The 19,558-nt window shown below is 39.6% G+C and overlaps 1 protein-coding gene across 1 annotated transcript in view; it reads right to left on the bottom strand.

The window, feature by feature from the left end:
- The window catches only part of LOC144719661 (transmembrane protein 132D-like), a 193,173-nt gene that overhangs the window by 47,540 nt on the left and 126,075 nt on the right, over positions 1-19,558 (bottom strand). Inside the window, exon 5 of the mRNA XM_078595799.1 lies at positions 12,590-12,736. Coding sequence (XP_078451925.1) covers positions 12,590-12,736 — 147 coding nt within the window. The remainder of the gene's footprint in view (positions 1-12,589; positions 12,737-19,558) is intronic.

Genomic DNA, 19,558 nt, shown 5'->3' on the forward strand with positions numbered 1-19,558 from the left:
ATATGTTAAGACACTTTGACATTAACACATGATGTATAAAGTATTACAAAATGCATTGCTTTAAAAGTAATTGGTGCACGGTGTGATCTACAAGAGAGGCCTGGAAGATCACGCATTTTTTAAACTCCCTCACCCACTGGGTCGTGATTCAATCCATCTATATGGAGCACTGTGTGCTGTCCCCTTATGCATTTGTTTTCTCACAGTACTGCAGACTCTTTCCACCATGCCAACACTCATTTATAGAATTGCTCAAATGTATCCTGAGACTCAGCGATGTTATCCTGAATACAAAAAAGGGTATTATTACGTGAAGTAAGGCACGTGTAACTGGAATAATCTGACAGAAACAAAAAAATGTGGTGCAAATTGATAAATTAGTGAAAACATCAATTATACAGCTCAGCAACCTGTGTTTGTGTATGACCCCACAGATGCTCACTCGCACTCCAGAGTTGGTGCGTGGAAAGCCAAGAGGGTTTGTTAAGGTCATTCAATTACATTCATCACACTTGTATGTCATGTCCACTTAAAGTGATGCCGAGACATACTTTCTGCAAGAAACCTTAGCCCACATGAATCTAATATAAGTCACTGTGAGCATTAAATGTTAATGGCCCTTTCATTGCGAAGACATTAATAACCTGTCGTGCCCACTGTGCAGAGATGCCATGCCTCCATATATCACACTTCCTATACTTTTCAATTCGTCATGATTCCAGAACATGGGGTGGCAGAAGCAGGCTTTACTCTCGCATGTTTTTTGCAAGACGCATGACTTTGGCCCTGTGAAATTTAGTTGAGTTTATTTTTCCTGATGAATATGAAGAGATTGTATGAAAGCATTTGCCATGAAAAGCAATTGTTCTAATTATATTATGGGAAAGTAGAAAACAGTAGTATATGAGAAACATGAAAAAATTAGTGGTTGAGCATATAAAAGGATATTAAGTCAAATATAATCATGATGAAATGATCATCATATCGCATTCATTAATTCGATTAATATTTTCAACGGTAGTACGTTTGCAACAAATGTAAATACATTTTCATCGAGCCATCCCTACATCAAAAGTATTTACCTAAATCATTGTATTACTTACCTGTAAAGCAACACATCCAATAATCCATATATCACTTAATTTGTTGATCTATATCTCAATCTCTTTATCTACATATATATCTCCAGGTCTGAAAGTCGTAAATTGCACTTTCTAAATTTGAGCTTGGAGCTTATATTGTGGTCAAGCGTGTTGATCAAATGTCCTTCAAGCATCTAAGTAATCAGTGTCTCAATCTAAGTAATCAGTGTCTCATCTAAGTAATCAGTGTCTCAATCAACAATGGGGTCTTACTAGTGCTGTAATACATGTAGGAACGACGTGAACTCGCAGCAGCAGCTTGTAGCGGGTCGATTCAAAACGTAGTGAGCACTCATTGATATAAAAAGGCCTGATTTACGTAACCCTCGTTTCCGCACTGTTGTAGAATTCCTCTGTTATGAGGCCGACTAATCAGATTCTGATCTGTCTCACGCATGAACACACAGTTGCTCCACCTTCAACAGAGGTCTGCTACAACATGGGTCCTTTTTTGCCAGTATCAAAGTATACGAATAGGTTTTACCCTTTCTGACAATAAAACAGGTGTTAAGATGTTCAAATACCAAACATAAACCTTTTGCATGGAATCATACCACACATACTTGTGGTGAACATGCAAACCTATTCTTAGAGGTCTGCTAATGTAGTTAAATATGGTTTAGCACTACTTAAACACAATGGGGCAGCCGTGGCATGGTGGTTAGCACATGTTTGTCTTTATATCATCGATGTCATCTCTATGTGCGTGAGAGCCTCCAGTCTGGCATTTAAGTGAAGGTGCTGTATACATAGATATTGGATTACATTTGGTAAAAAGTAGAGCACCAAAGACCTGCTCACTCTGGGCCATTCTAAAGTTGTGCAGTGACTCGTGGTGGAATGGTTAATTTTTTGTGAGGAATTGGCCACACCTAAATCGCAAATTCTAGAATTTATTTCTGATTGTATGCATAATTAGCAGAGGTGGGACAAAGTCATTGTTATGCAAGTCCAAGTCGAGTCGCAAGTCATCAAATTCATGACTCGAGTCTGACTCGAGTCCAAGTCACATGACTCGAGTCCACATCTCATAGGTGGGACAAAGTCATTGTTATGCAAGTCCAAGTCGAGTCGCAAGTCATCAAATTCATGACTCGAGTCTGACTCGAGTCCAAGTCACATGACTCGAGTCCACACCTCTGATAATTAGCCATCGTTCTGACAAAAGTAGTGGAACAATGGCCAAAATAGCAACAGGAATTGGACCCATTTATCTGATTTGCAAGGGTTTAATGCAATTAAGAATAATTAATAAATGATGATAATTGATATGGCACAAGATTTATTGCATAATCCAAATAAACAGTGAGAGGATACTAATCAATATGCTTCTGGCATAGTTTTCTTAAAGCATATACAGCATATGCAGAAGCGAACATGGCAGGATGTTAGAGGCTGTTCTTGACCGAGAAGGGTAGTAAATAATTTTAGTTATAAATAAACAAACATATTAAACATTAAATTAATAAATCGAACATTTCATTGCTTTTCAAAGACAGACACTATTACATTATATCATGACACATGTGAGACCTGTGAGAACTCCCGGTTACCTTCATGCACAACCAGAGACTGCAACCCTGTACAATTATTTATGAGTGCTCAGAGCTGGGGTAGGCATGAGCAATGAGAGCGTCCGCAATTGCTCAACAGCCAAATTGCCACTGCAGGCTAACTGCTTAGCAAGTTGCGATGTGGCCGTCACAAGCAATATCATTAATGCCCTTCATGAATTACCAAAGTACTTCACTTTACGAACACATACTTACAATTCCGTGCATAGACTCGTGATGGGTTGACGTGAAGCATTGTGGGTAAAAGCAAATATAATAAAAATTCAGTGTGGTGTCTCCACGTATAACCTATTTTATTTATTGTTATTTGTTAAACTCTTTCACCTCGAAATTCCCTTGAGATTGAACATCTCATTTGGCAATGTCCAGGGTGTCAAGTGACCCATAAATGGCAAACACATAATGACAAATCTTGTTTGATCTACAACATGTACAGTATACATTGTGCAATGTCAAATACATTTAAACAGTGTGGAGAACACAATATTTTAACAAGCCTGACTCTTCTGATGAGACCTGGAAGGCCAACCGCAGTCAAGAGTTTGCTTTCTCAAACAAATACTGTTTATATTCTTGGTTCTTTCGGTAAAGTCATATAGAAAGGAAATAATAAAATAATAAAAATATCAAAATCCACAACAAGAAAATTTAAAATTTTTAACATTTTATTGTTGTGGATTTCACACCTGATGATGATTGCTTGTGTTGCAGTCTAAACGTCGTGATAATTTTATTGTTTTTTATTTTTATTATTTCCCTTCTACGTGACTTTACCGAAAGAATCAAGACTATGAATCCCTGCAGTCACGAAAAAAATACTGTTTAGTAATATTTGTATACAAATTCAATAAATAGGCTGATGGACTGATATATATATATATATTTGTATTTATACGTGGAGACACAGAACAGAGTTTCATTTACGTATACTTGCAATTTAATACTGATGGAAAATTATGCAAACAATGCTTTGAGCCAAACTGCTCTCTTACACAGTGCTTGGCAAGGCAATTGATACATACAAACGATAAATATGTAGAAGTTACGTTTTTTCTTTGAAAGCAATTTTAATACATTTGTGTTAATGGAAATAACAATCACAAGCTTGATTATTATTATTATTTTTATAAAAAAAAGTATCATTGTTTTTTATTTAGGTTACATTATTTCATGGTGTGGTGCCCTGGCACAGTGATTAGTGCCCTACACCATGGATTCATTGACATTTTTTTTGAAATATCTGGCTACAGCGAACATCATTTGCAAGTGATATCTAAACTGGTTATGTGCTCATCACCCTCCATCAACCTACGCTGACCAGGATTGTGAAGTAAGGTTAAAAACACAGTACGAGAAGGCCTTCATCCAGGAAAGCATTGCCAAAGAACTATACATTATTCTCACTATTATTCATGTGTCGGCTCAATTGTCATCCAGTACACTACACATAATTCAATTTAAAGCATTATATTTTTCGACATCAGTGGCGTCACTAGGGGGGATGCGGACCGCATCGGGTGACACCATCAGAGCCTACGTGTTAAACCACAATAACTGTCTATACAATTTTTGTGCAGTGTTTCAGCAGAAATGTATTAGTTTTTATAAAAATATCCCTGTAAGTTATGACAACACATTTTTTTTTCGTAAGCTCAGCTTACGTGGACTGTATCAATATACCTACAAGGCTAAAACTCTATGCTAATTAACTTTTTCAACCTTCTAATGCGCTCCGGTCAGAGCTGTCATTGTTACCCAACTACAGTGACGCTTCGAGTCACGTGGTTTCGTCTGCACGCGCTACAAGCACGCGCTGTTGCTTTCGTTGCTGGTCGTGTTTTTATAGTCGCTGATTTTGTCAAAGTTTTTGGTGTTTTAGCTACAATATTGTGGTAATTCGTATTTTTGAATCTATATCAATAACTTTTTTGAGAATGAAGTAGTAATGAAAGGAAAAGGATAAAAATCTAAAAAGGCTTCCGCTCCGTTACGAATAATATTGTAACTAATAATGTTGTAATTCAATGTAGAAAGATTTTACAAAACAATTGTATTGTTAGTATTCATATAATCTAATAAATATTATATTTAAGCAATTTACAACTGTATCACATGTTATTTTATGATTAAAATTGATAATAAAACTTACATGTAGCACAATTATTGATTATATAACTCCTTGATAACTAAATAGACAATTTGACAATTTAAAACATGAAGTGGGGGGAAATGCTATGTTTCTTGATACATGTTTATAAATATAACTTAAATCTTAAATTTTTTTTTTACTTTAGTCTTTTAAAAATTGTCTTTAAAAACATTACTGTCTTGCAAATATATATCTGATTTCAATGTAGTTCTTAAATGTTTTAACGTTTTTTTATACTGAGAAATCTATTGTTTTCTTACCGCATTTTCACTTTAACCACCTAAAACTACGTAAAAGTAAATACATTTAGGCTGTACGTATGATATTGTAATTTAAAGGTGTCATTTTAATTTTGCTCGTTGTTTATGTCACTACTATTGCCATTACATTCAGTGATATACGGGAATTACGATTTTCGAGTAACATTAGCACAAAAAACATTACTAAGGATTCTGTATAGTCTGGTATGGGAGGAGGTCCATGGGGGTGACACCAACCCTAGTGACGCCACTGTTATACATTTATGTCCTATGGAAATATGTTCAGTCCAAAGGACATTTACGAATATGGGATCCACCACAAGTGAATTTTTGATATAGAATCCCCTCTGAAAATGACCTCAGGCCCATGAGAGGGCACAAGTTACTTAGGCAGCTGAGAGAGAAAGCACTTTAACATGAAAACCAGAAGCTGAATTCATCTTTAACAGAGCTTTTCCTCCATGACACTTTGAACACCAAGAATGAATGGCAAACAAAACACAAAAAGGCCTCTGCTAAAGTGCTGGAGGTGGTGTGCCTCTAAATGTAGGTGTAGGGTCAGTGAGATCAAATTGCCAGTTCTTAAAATGTCCCAGTTTGTTCAGGCCACTGCAGTGTGACTTGTGATTGTCAACTTTGATAAAGTCAGTACATACTCTTTGGTTTTTTCTGTAAAGTCACGTACATGATGTCACGTGACTTTACCGAAAAAAACATTGAGTATGAATCCTTGCAGTCACGAAAGCGTCAAATCTAGATTTAAGTCAGTACATTTCCCGGCCTTCCCTAGAATTTCTCGTTCTGGAATGAAAAAGGACCAATACCCCAAAAACATTGGCCTATTACATGCTTTTATAAGGCAGTCTGTTTGTGCACCACTGACAATGCAGTTCGATTATTATATTTAGCTTCATTTTGAGCATTTGGGAATAATCTTTTCAAATTTACTAGTGTCAATTGACTAATGAGCACCAAGCAAACAGTGACATTCTTTTCTTTTTGATGGTAAATTCACATAATAAAAATATGAACTCCTAGCACTTAGCCTTGTCGTACTACTATAACAGCATTGCTGGAACTTTTTGTTGAGTCACATGATTGGACTTATTCATTTATATTTTTACGAAATTAATGGAGTCAACAATCAATTATACCAGTAAAATGCAGCTTTTAATTTGATAAGATAACAACGTTTTTCCCCAGCTCCGACTATTGCCAGATTATGTGTAACGGTTTATTTGTGGTAAGGTTTATTTGAGTGGCTTTTATTTGCTTGGATATGTAATGAGCGGTTGAATCACAAAGCGTGGGAAGTCTTACGAACTGTATAATAAATCAGGTCATGTTCAACTTTTAAGTGTCCCTCGGGCGTTGACGCCCAGGCCACACGTGCTTTGTCGGCCTCTTGTTTTGACTAACTTAATTCGGAAGTTGAATAAACCAAAACATTACAGCAGGCCAACAACATTTATTACAGTACGTTACTTGCAGAGCTACAATACAGCCGCAGGCTGAATGTAATGTATGGGAGATGGAACACTCTGTAACACTGCCCTGCTTGACATTACGTGTTATCAGTAACAAAACACATCCTCGCTTCCCACTGAAGCTATGTTAAACAGGCACTCGTTCAGCTTGACAGGATATTGAAAACTCACGATATATGCAAGTGCATTACATTTCAGCCCGGTATTTATTTGATTAAATCGATACATCGTGTGCAAGCTTGCTTTATTGTGTGCAAATTTAATTACAAGCGTGGTAAATAAATTCCAAGTAATTGTATCTTAATCTTATGCTAAGCAGGATGGAGTGAGTAACGCTGTGTAAAATACATTTTTAACGTAAAGCTGCATAGCTGCAACCACTTGCAAAACAACATTTCGTTGCGAAGCATCACACGGTGTAGCTGGCATAACAGAACGCTGTCTGCGTTGTCCAATCTGTTTACCTGGGATCGGGACGACCCATGCTGTTGTGTATAAGAGAGCTTCCATCGCACTGCTTAGAACTGAGGAATGGTATCTTTTATTGAGAATATATGTGCACCCCATATATGTATATGCAGCCCTTTCTAATGGGTGTTTTTTGCTGAATTATGAGTCTTCCTCTGTGGCATATTTGTGTTGTAATATAAGAACACTAGTACACTCTTTGGTTCTTTCGGTAAAGTCACGTATTTAATGTATTACTTTATCTTTATACGTGACTTTACCGAAAGAACCAAAGAGTAATTCCTGCAGTCACGAAAGCTCTAAAATTAACACTAGTACAGTATTGTGCAAATATTTACTATATTTTAAATGGCATGTGACTAATAATATAATTCCGTCTGTGGCTGTTTTGCACAGGCTGTGTAATGGCTATTAAACTGGCTTCTCTGCATTGTGTACTATCGTGGACGTGTTTTGTCCGTATCTAATAGTTTAACATAAGAAACATCATGTCTTGTGTTTGGGGGGGGGGGGGGAAGAAATTGTCAGTGTTCCCATCTGTGCTGCCTTGGCAAAGAATGACAAGGATATGCGATTCCTAATGCTATAAAAAAAAAATCGGCTCATGCAAAGCGACAAAGTGGTTTGCGCACTGCGCTAGTGACCCTATGACTTGAGCTCGATTCCCGGCCACAGCTCACGTCGGTGCTGAGTTGTTACCTGAACCGGTCCCAGAAGTCCCCCTTCAACAACCTGCACCGACCAGCGTGGTGAAGCATGGTCAAACAACCCTCATGAATAACATGGTGCGCGGAGGACTTCCCCCAGTAGATAATTTACAATCGAGCTGCATCCAGTAAGGATGCCACGACTGTAATTGTCTTTGCGTGTTTTACATTGATTATTGTAAGGATAGGAAATTAAATTAAGAGTATGCCAACAATTTCCCAGTGTACTCCTAAACGTGACACAAATTAGTGTGCGCACAATGTCATGAATGCATACTGTCGCGTGTGTTATATTAAAATAAAGTTGTTTGTATCTTGTGAACCGGTTCTATGGATTTGGGCATCCTGCTCGAATAAAGATCATGAAGGTGACTTACTTTCTCATCACAACTCTTATTCACTATTGACACATATTCTGGCTCGTGCCATGAAGCGTTAATAACGGGCAAAAGTTTTTCACTAAATAATAACATAAATTATATACATTTTAGGATTGATTTACATTCAAAGGAGTCACCGGTAAAAGCACTTAAAGGTATGCACTGCTGACTGGGTAATACAGCTGTTGTAAGGAATGGTATTTTACATGACATATTGATGAATGAACTAAGGCGGTGGTAGCATGTAGTTCTGTGTTCATTGCGAGTCTGTTACGTATACATAATGGTAAAATATTGGATTTGTTGTGTTTCACATTTTGTGCAGTACCGTTGAGATTGCAATTAAGCTGTTATAAATGAATGCAAGTTATGCCACTTATTATATGATATGGCCCTGGAATGTTTTAGCGTCTACCTTGCATTACCAGAAATTCTAGAGTGTGCAGAGGTCCCTTGAATCGCTGTGTTTATCTGCAACATTATGATTATCATTAGCGGGAATTAAGAAATAAGTTGTAGTTCAGTTCTTATAAGCACACATCTTACATAATGGCTTCACCATGGTACAGGTGTGTCCATTAAAAAACAATGACATACTCGGGCATTAAGAATAATAACCAACGGTGGCACATGACGATAATATTAATAATGAATACATGTGGCTGCTATCATGATCCAACTCATTAGGAATGTCAAAATGTGAAAGAACCATCTGGATAATTGTAATGCAGAATATACAGTGCAAAGAGGCATTTCCTTCATGGTTATGTAAATGTAACAATTGGTGTAGAGTCTTCTTGGTTCTTTCGGTAAAGTCACGTAGAAGGGAAATAATAAAATAATAAAAATAAAACATAATAAAATAATTCTCACGACGTTTCGGCCACAACGCAAGCAGCCGTCCTCAGGTGACGCTGTTTTTCCGACAGACCTGTTCTTCACTTGAGGACGGCTGGTTGCGTTGTGGCCGAAACGTCGTGAGAATTATTTTATTACTTTTATTTTTTATTATTTTATTATTTCCCTTCTACGTGACTTTACCGAAAGAACCAAGAAGATGAATCCCTGCAGTCACGAAAGCTTTAAATCGAAATTTGGTGTAGAGTGTGAGGAGAAAGAAGCTAGGAAGTGTTCATTCGTAGTGAAACAGCACAGCGCGTAAACTCTAAACAATAAGATAATTGGTTTTTTACCCTTTTATCTGGCAACAAAACTGACACCTTTTTTTACAAGGACTCATGTTTGCCTTGACCACAATACCTGCGGTCGGAATGCAAATAAAAAACACAACTCTGATAATGTATGCACTCCATTGGAACCTCATTTGCCTGTAGAAAAATATGATAATTGTTTTTTTACCCTTTTATCTGGCAACAAAACTGACACCTTTTTTACAAGTAGTCATGGCGTCATCTGGTCCAACACCATGTGAGACTAGGCTCTAAGGAAAGCTGTCTCGGGTGTGGACCAATCAACTTCAAGGACAGTGCATACATTAGCAGAGTTATGTTTTTTTGTTTGCTTTACGACTGCAGGTATTGTGGTCTATAGAAACATGACTCCTTGTAAAAAAGGTGTCAGTTTTGTTGCCAGATAAAAGGGTAAAAAAACAATTATCAATGTATACACTGTCCTTGAAATTGATTGGTCCACACCCGAGACAGCTTTTCTTAGAGCCTCGTCTCACATGGTGTTGGACCAGATGACGCCAAAAGGCGCACAATTCAAAGACAATGCACCATCATAGTATGAGAGCTCGGGGTAAGCGTTTACACCATTGGAAACCAATGATCATATTTTGCTACTGGCAAAGGAGGTTCCAATGGTCTAAACAATAAACTAAGACCATCGCGAACAATGTAGATGAAAACAATTAAAAGTGTGCAAAGAAACATGGAGATATGCATCCTAGGAATCACACTGAGAGAGAGAGAGGAGAGAGAGAAAGGAACACTTGTATTAGAGAGCATACGCAGGATACATACATCATCCAAACGATCAAGAGAAGTAAGTGGGTTTGGGCAGGACACATCACGGTGGATATTTTTGGAGAGTGTCCACCGCGGAGGCGGAGCAATGAGATCATTTCGTGTGCAGGTGTTCGATAGATCGTCGCATCACAAGATCGTTAGAAGCAGCGGGGCTTTGAGAGGGCTTCATCCAGCAGTGGATTGATCATGGCTGATGACAATGACGATCCAATAGCAACACAACATAGCATGTCCAGCACTAATCTACAGTTTATAGTGAGAACTTGAGAATATAATTCTAGATTTGAAGCTTTCGTGACTGCAATGATTCATATTCTCAGGTTTTTTCCCACTTGATGCAGCTGATCTGGCTGTGACGGTCCCACCTGATGACGGAGACTTGTGTTGCCTCCGAAACGTCGTGAATTTTATTTTTATTTTTGTTTTGTTTTATTTTACTCTCATTACTTTTAATGTTTTACCTACGTGACTTTACCGAAAAAACCTGAGAACTTGAGAATATAGTATGTATTAAAAACTATCTAAAGCTACACTGTATTCCAAAGGAGCCAATATCAACTATTCAACTGTATACGGTTGTTTCTGACTGAAATCTGTATATCTGCACGGTCTTCATATTCGATGGTAGATAGGAAAAATAATAACAATAAAATAATACAAATAAAAATGAAAAGTGAATACAAAATAATACAAATATCACGACGTTTCGATCGCAACACAAGCGGTCCTGATGACGACCGCTTGTGTTGCGATCGAAACGTCGTGATATTTTTTATTAACTTTATTTTCATTTTTATTATTTTATTGTTATTATTTTTTATATCTACGTAACTTTACCGAAAGAACCATAGAATATGAATTTCTGCAGTCACGAAAGTTTTAAAGTCTAAATCTGCACTGTCGGGCTATGTTCCACGCCAGTCTCTCTTTGCTGGTCGTTTCATTGTCGAATATACCCAGCACCTGGCATGCTAATCAGGGCCCTTAGCCCCTTCTCTCTTATCTGGAACTTCAAGCAGATTCTTACCAGCCACCACGCTCGCAGATACACTTCATTATCAGCACCTGGGGTCTGAGTATAGAAAATGTGCGTAAAATCTGCAAGGCAGAAATGGGCGTAGGCTCATTTCTGCATAGTGCAAGATGCAGAGTATATGTGCATGGCCCAGCGATATTGCAATGCTGGACGAATGCCAGGTATTGCTCGGGATAACATAGCGTGGAGATGTCTAGATGCGTGTGTGTGACGGTGTCTTTTTTTTCTTTTTCTTTTTATGTATTTGTAGATGATACTCTTCCCACCAAACATGCAGATACAGGTAAAGGTTCCAGTCCATGTTTTCCACCTCCATTTCACAGAAGCTCCCTCCTTCATACACCGCTCTCTCCTTCATATGCCGGTCTCCCTTCCGATGTCCTCTCTTACCTCCACGGTCTCCTTTCTCATCCCTCTCGCATTCCATCCCCCTCATGTCATCTCATTTCCAGCCACAAACCATTATATCGTCACATCTTGGGACCATGTCTCCTCATCTCCAGCTACCAATCTCCTCTTCATACCTCGGGGTTAGTCCAGGTCAACTCGTTGCAGGGATTAATGTCAGCATGAGCAAGGTAGGGAATGCTGATATTGTGGGGACTGTTATGGAGGACCGTTACATAATTATCACGTGCCGTGATGGCCATAATAAGTGCTAGCTAACATCTGGTAAAAGATTATACGGGGGATTATTCTCTATGCATATTTATAACTGTTGTGTGTGGGGAGAGTAATTGTATGTGGCTGGGCACACGTGTGTTTGTGAGTTTAGTTGCGCAATTTCCAGAATTACGGGAGTAGTTCAGTACTCAGGTGCCAGAATCTCCGTCCCTCTCGTCAAATCCCACTCACCTATTTGCCCCGTTCTGCACAGCAACGAAGTGGAATTAACTCTGTTCCTTCCACACACTCACTGACTGCTTTTAGGCAACCCGGCCAGCCACTCATAGAATATAATATGAGTCACAGACAATTATGGCACATCCTGGCAGTATCGCTGAAATCCACACTGCGTCAACCACCTCATTGGACTGGGTGAGGAACCTTTGCATTCATTTATGACGATCATTAAGAAAAATTAAACTGTTGCTTTTCACAAAGCCACACGAAAGAAGAAGATGGTTCAGAAACGTTGCGTTCAGAATAATCATCAAACAGCGTGGCACTAATGCAAGGACATCGAGGTGAATCACATTGCACAGTAAATTGAGTGAGTCAACACGCGTCCTCTAGATTTAACAAGTCGACACATTGCAGTACAAAGTGGCCAACCACTCGAGAACCGCTCTCGATTTTCAACCAATCTTTTCCCACACCTCCGATTTACACGGTTGGCTATGTACGGGGGGAAAGACGTTCAACATACATCATACATAGAAAATACATTCTCACCTTTCCAGTGGTGTGCCTTTTTTCCGATGGATTTGTAATTTCACTGAAGAGATGTTACCTCCATGGATAATCTCTGCGCTTACATCATACAACGTAGGGTTGCTTGGGAGAACAGCCAAAAATGAAACGCCATGACTGCTTTGCACCCTGCCAAGAGAAACACAATATGCACACCTCATGGAGCAGCATTCCATCACTGTACATGCACAGGGCACCGAATGTGCTCTTGTGTGCCAGACAACTTTACCAGGTTTTTATATACCCGAAGCAGAAACGTACAAGAAATGTATATTACGTATCAAAGCATCTGATCATTGATATTAGCAATTTATTACACCGATTAATTGATTGCAAACATCTATATGTGTATTTCTCACTTATAAATGATAATAATTTACTTATTTATTTACAAAAGTCAACCTGGATTTTGGGACTCTTTGTCAAGATGAGTGTTTATACAAGTGGGAGGAAACCGGAGAACCCGGAGAAGACCCACGTGTGTGGCAAGGGGGAAACACTCTATCTCCATACAGATGGAAACAGGTGGCAATTAGTTCAGTTGCTGCACTGCCTTCCTCTGGTGAGCCAGGGCATGACACTTCGACGCCCATGGAAGGGCATTTCACAACATTTGTGCGATTCACAAAACCTGGCCTGCATAGTGCTGGATTGCAGGCCACATGCATAGCCACCATCACCATTTAAAAAATGGTGGATGCCAGGCAGCTACCCAGTTAACAGGCAACGTTTAGCCAACGTTGGCATGTGGTTAGAACCGTTGGGCCAACATTGGCTCAACGTCGTTTATTCTAAAGTCACTTCATTAGTCCTTTGTCCACATTGATGGCACACCTTCAAAATGCCCTGTATGTCATGAAACCATATTTTTAGTTCTCAGAGTAAAAAATAATATATATGACCTAATCGTTGTTTTACATAATCATTGGTGATTGGAATGAGACTATTAACTTTGCCCTGACTCAAACCCAAAATCTGGCCACTCCAGAGTCAAGAAATCTTGAAAGTGATATTATATAAAAGAGAGAAATCTAGGGCATGGTATGTGTGCAATTCAAGCTAAACGTCATTCGATGAGCCAAGCTTTACACGCTGTCAGATGCAAAAGCAAATACAGATGATGCTCTGGAAGAATGACTGTATTTATGAAGCAATATAGCACCTACTCAAGAATTGTATTAAGGAAGCCATCATTGAAAGGCTGCATATGTTTTTCATTATGAGTATCATGCGAAATGAAAGGGCTTGTGAATGAAATCATCCATGACTCTGTCACGATGAAATATAGAGGTATGGTCTTTTGTGATGTGAAGAAAGAAAAACAGCTCTGTAAATGAATGCTGTATGCATTTATTTATATACTTGATTTTAAGTTGAGTATCCTCGTGCAGCATTTTCTTTCATTGGACTATTGTATGGGATAGGAAATAGATTTGTTTTATGCAGTGAATAATGGTGTGATGTATCAAATAGAATTTCGTGGTGGGATGACAAATAAATGTAAAAATACTTGCTTAAGTTAAAGAAAAATATCATCATCACAAATCGAGAACTTTGCCAGAAAAACAAACACACATGAAGAGGGCTGACTATGAAGCAATATGGTTTTGCCACAAGAGCATGATTCGAACAAAAGCTACGCCACGGAACTACAAATGAGACTGCATTGTTCATGCTGTAAGTCGAGATGACTGTGCATACTGACAGTATGCTACATCATCGATTGATGTAATAACGTTTGAACGAAAGCGAGTACAAGACACACACAAGGTGCATGCAACAAATATGAGGGGCACAGATGTAAGACAAGCTCATGAACTGGTGGCAGTAGAGTGCGGTTATACTGGTAGGAACGAAGTGGACCAGCCACCAATAGATTATATCGTCCGTCCGTTTGTCCGTCCGTCCGTCCGTGTAGCAACATCGCCCCCTACTGCAAACACTTGGCATGACCCTACAAAAACCGAGACCTAGGCCTGAAACTCTCCCTTCGTATCGTACCCCCGCGTGTGTGAAAGGGAGTTAATGTTTAACAATGATACATTCCCTGATGTTTTTTTAATAGAAACATTTAAATTTTAAGCTTTTACATTATAATTAAAACATTTAAATTAAAAATGTACTCACAGCGCCCTAAAGCCTACAGCTAGGCCTAAAGCCTAGACCTAGGCCTCAAACTCTCCCTTCGTATCGTACCCCCGCGTGTGTGAAAGGGAGTTAATATTTAACAATGTTACATTCCATGATGCTTTTAAATAGAAACATTTACATTTAAAGCTTTTACATAAATAATTAAAACATTTATATTAACAATTAACTCACGGCGGCCTAAGGCCTACAGCTATGCCTAAAGCCTAGACCTAGGCCTCAAACTCTCCCTTCGTATCGTACCCCCGCGTGTGTGAAAGGGAGTTAATGTTTAACAATGTTACATTCCCTGATGTTTTTTAATAGAAACATTTACATTTAAAGCTTTTACATTAAAAACAACTCCCTACCCCCCCCCCCCTCGTCGGCGGCTCTCCAGCCGAGCCAGGCCTGGGAATCTCTCCCCCGCTAGGGGTGTATTGGGCGGGGCTACAGCGGCAGGGGGCGGGGCTACGCGGGGCTGGGCGGGGCAACGGCGGCAGGGGGCGTGGGCACGAGGTGGAGGGCGGGGCTACGCGGGGTTAGGGCGGGGTTACGGCGGTAAGGGGCGGGGCAACGAGCTGGGGGTGGGGACACCGAGATGGGGCGGGGCCACGGGTGGCCGGGGCGGGGTTACGCGGGTGGAGGGCGGGGCCACGGGGCATCCACTTATTGGCGGCCATTTTTTGCCATTTTATTTTATTATAGCCATTCAATTGTTCGTTCCTACCGGCCCACCCCGCAGGGTCCTGTTATCCTCCTCCACTAAATAGCGGGTAAGGCCCACTGAGCTATATAGCTCTTTTTCAGAAGCGACCTGGCCACAAATGAAAGCTCAACGAAGGCGCTAATCATGTTGGAATTTAAAGCAGCCAAATACTCGAAATGCATGTCTGAAAATCTGGAGGGAAAACCCGAAGGACCCGGAGAAAAATCCTTGCAACCACGAGGAGAACATGCAAACTCCAAATATGCAGGTGTCAGGGTCGGGATCAAACCCACGACCTCCTGTATACCATGCGAGGTGGTTAACATCTCATCACTGTGGCACCCACTGTGTCGAGATGTACGAAAAGGAAACCACTGCTATTACCTTTTGCATTATTTAACATATTTAGGGGGACATTTTTCTTTTTTCAAGGTGTTTTGTATGCTGGTATTAAATTATGATGAAACTTATCCACTTTTGAAATTGTCACATGCTTTTTCTTTAGCACTTATATTATATCTTGATTTGAAGCTTTCGTGACTGCAGGAATCCATACTCTTTGGTTGTGTCGGTAAAGTCACGTAAGTATAAAATGAAATAAATCACGACGTTTCGGGCGCAACACAAGCGTCCGTCATCAGGTGGGAAAGCATGGTCTGCTGCTGAGGCACTGTTTTAAAAGGTTTGAAATGGGTGTAGCCCAAGGGTCATAAAGAAGTGGGCTGGGCTAGTGATGTTAATGTGAGAAATTTGCATGAAAATGTAAGAACAGAGAGCGGCCTCCTCAACGAGGGCACGGAAGTGGATATGTTAATGTGAGAGATTAGCATGTTAATGTAAGATCGAAGAGTGGTGCAATCCAAAGGCATGGGAGTGCATTCCAAAGGACATGTGAGCATGAGAGTTCTAAGAGAGAGGCATAGAGAGAGACACAGAGAGTCAGAAATAACAGCTGACATAGGCAGGTAGGATGGAAGCATCACAGTCAGTAAAGACTTTACCTGGTTAATAACGTCCTTACAATGATTGCTCAGTTTGTACCCATCTTCTCGGTTGCAGTTGTGTCTGTGTTTATATATCTGGATGACTTCATGAACAAATCTTTGAAGGTAGCCAGTAGGTTTGCAGAGTACCTCCGTCTTGGAAAAATCAATTTCGTGTGAGCCCACAGCATTAAAACAATGATCCGCAACGGCAGAGGTATTGGTCCTACCGTGTTTCAGATCTGCCTTGTGTTCACGAACGCAGTCAGAGATATGTCGTTTCGTTTCCCCAATGTAACTGCTGCCGCGACCACAACTCAGTTTGTAGACACCAGGGTATTGCATGTCAGGAATCACATCCTTTACAGATGGGATTAAATCACGGATTTGGTATACTGTGTTGAAACGAACCTGGATTTTGTGTGTTTTTTAAGATTTTGGGAATCTTTTTTGGTAACCCCTGCTATGTATGGTAAAGTGATGGTTTTGGTTGGATTCTCAGAAGGTTTTCTCCCCATGGCTGGTGAGACAGCTTTGTGGACTGTATGGTCCGAGTATCCGTTCATCCTAAAGGCTTGGTGTACGTGCTCCAACTCACTGGCTAGGTGGTGCTATTGTTATTTTCCAAACAATTTGCACAGGAATTATCACCCATCATTTTTAACAAAGTGCAATACATTAGCTGGGCATTTACAAGAGCTGACAATTTATAGCTATCTTTAAACAAAATATGTGCCTTTGGTACCCCTTTTTAATCTAACTTATGGCCCTGTTTGTTTGCTTTCATTGGCACTTGTGTAGCTGTTGCATTGCTGACTGTACTATTGCTACTTGGATTTATTCCGAAAATTAAGCACACGCCTCGGCATACAAATCGCAGAGAGCAGTCTCGCATTTGTTATTTTATTTTTTTAACTCCTATCTACCCCTTTTGGATGTTCTTGTACCACCTGCAGCTAAACCTCTTAATTTCCAAAAAATTGAAATGTATTTAAGACCAACAGGTGAACTGCCCATCAATTAAAGGTAGTCATACAATCCTAAGATACACATTTTTTTATTGTGCCATTTCATAAATATGGGCTGGAAGAAAAGTATGTATCTGGCATTTACATCGCCTGCATTTATTATTCTTATGCAGTTGTCTTTGGTTCTGCACATCGTCATCTGCGAAGTATATGTGCATAAACATTATACAACGGTTAAACGGAACCACCTATATTAAGGCTCTAATTCTACTTTATATGCCTGACGAGCCAAACTTCCTGTTTGCTAGTCTTTGTAGTCTTGTAGCCAAAGACGTTAAATAAAACATACGTCCAAGACGAAACGACCACCTGCAAGAACGAAACAATAAAATACGTCCAGTGGCTAACACAAATCAGGGCCAACTCCCACAATATATTGAACCACCCTTGCAATTGTGGCTCTGCTTGTTTTACAACTTAGGTTTCTCTGCAATATTCATCAGTGGCACCTTGAGAGCAACTCTGCCGGTGAAAATAAAATGTAAAGGATGAAACAAAAAAACGTCAGCAATGCTATACATTGAGTCATGAAAAAAACGATTTAATCAACACTGTCAGTTTTAACCTTGACCTCCAAAAATAAACATTTGGAGGAAAGACACTGTGTTTTTTTTTAGATTGAACTGCCAAGAAGCTAAGAGAGACGATTGCTCTCAGATTGGTGGTCCCTGTTTGAAAATGAAACCTACAATCTACGCTCTCTGTATTTTCCTGCCTCATTGTAAATAATCCATATATTACGACAGACTGCCTGTCTAGAAGACTATATTAGCCTATTTTTTTCAAAACTAATTTTAATGGAATATCTGGCCACAGCTGCAATGATTCCGAATGCTCACTTACTCGATAGGTTATTTGTATACGTTTGTGTTTGCGATATCATTATTGTTATATTTGATGTTGGTGATTTCAAAGGGATCACATTGAGGATTTCTAAATATCCCCTCTTTACACCATGTTCTTAGCAAGATGGAAACCCGAACCATATTTTTATGTTTAAATGTAATTTATTCAGTTTAACACGTAGGCTTTCGCGACCAATATTGTTCATAATCAACGATTTTTAGGTTTAGATCGCGTTATTTATAAATGTGTCGTAACCCTCCACCACCCGACACGGCCAATTAGTAAAAAAGTGTCACGCTGACAAAAGACAAATAGTTCACTGCTTTAGCCCACCGTGTCGGGTGGTGGAGGGTTACGACACATTTATAAATAACGCGATCTAAACCCAAAAATCGTTGATTATGAACATGTAATTTATTGTTTTTTAGTCATTCCTGTAAAGGGATGCTGTGTGTGTTATAGTGATTCGTTCATAGACCCCCCCCCCCCCCCCACTGATTCATGTCTGCATGTATGTTGAACTTATTTCGAACCGTACATAGCCAAACATGAATATTTTGAAAACGTAACTTACAAAGGAGAGTGTATTGATATTGGTGGGATAAATGTAAAACGCATGTGTATATATATAAAAACGCTGTTTTCTCTATAATGTATCTATATTATTTAATGGGGTATCTATAAATAGATCACCCTTAATCTTGTTTACTTGTAGCTCAATAGGCGCCACAATCAAAATGTCACAAGCAGAAGGTCTACTCCAGTAGTCTTGATCTACCTGAATCAATCTTTCACCTCCTTATTCTCCTGCTGCTATTGAAGTCCAGACTCAAGACATTCGTTCTCTACCTTAATTCTCTGCAATCCTAACAACATGTACAATACAGCCCCTTTGTCATTCCCCTGCTGGATGACCGCCTCCCCATGCCGTGTAGGTCTTCGGGATTAATAGACCATATTTCACTACCCTTGTTCGTGTGGGTTGATGAAGGCAGGGAGCAACATGCAGGGCATAGAAAGTACACTATAACGATGCATTATGCTGCACTGCCTTTTGCTACCCACAGCGTAGACCCACAGCCAACTATGACAACTTGGTGTGCATGGTAGTCACCCATCCGAGCACTATCCAGGCTCAACCCCTGCAGAGCTTCTGAAATCTTGTGAGATCGTGTGAATTTTGAGTGAGTTGGTCACAAGTCATACATCATAGAACACTTTGCTTAATTTCTCACACCCCTTTGCCCTTCCATCTCCA

The sequence above is a fragment of the Lampetra planeri genome, chromosome 6 (assembly GCF_965212315.1).
Source record: "Lampetra planeri chromosome 6, kcLamPlan1.2.h2, whole genome shotgun sequence".
Classification (NCBI taxonomy): domain Eukaryota; kingdom Metazoa; phylum Chordata; class Hyperoartia; order Petromyzontiformes; family Petromyzontidae; genus Lampetra; species Lampetra planeri.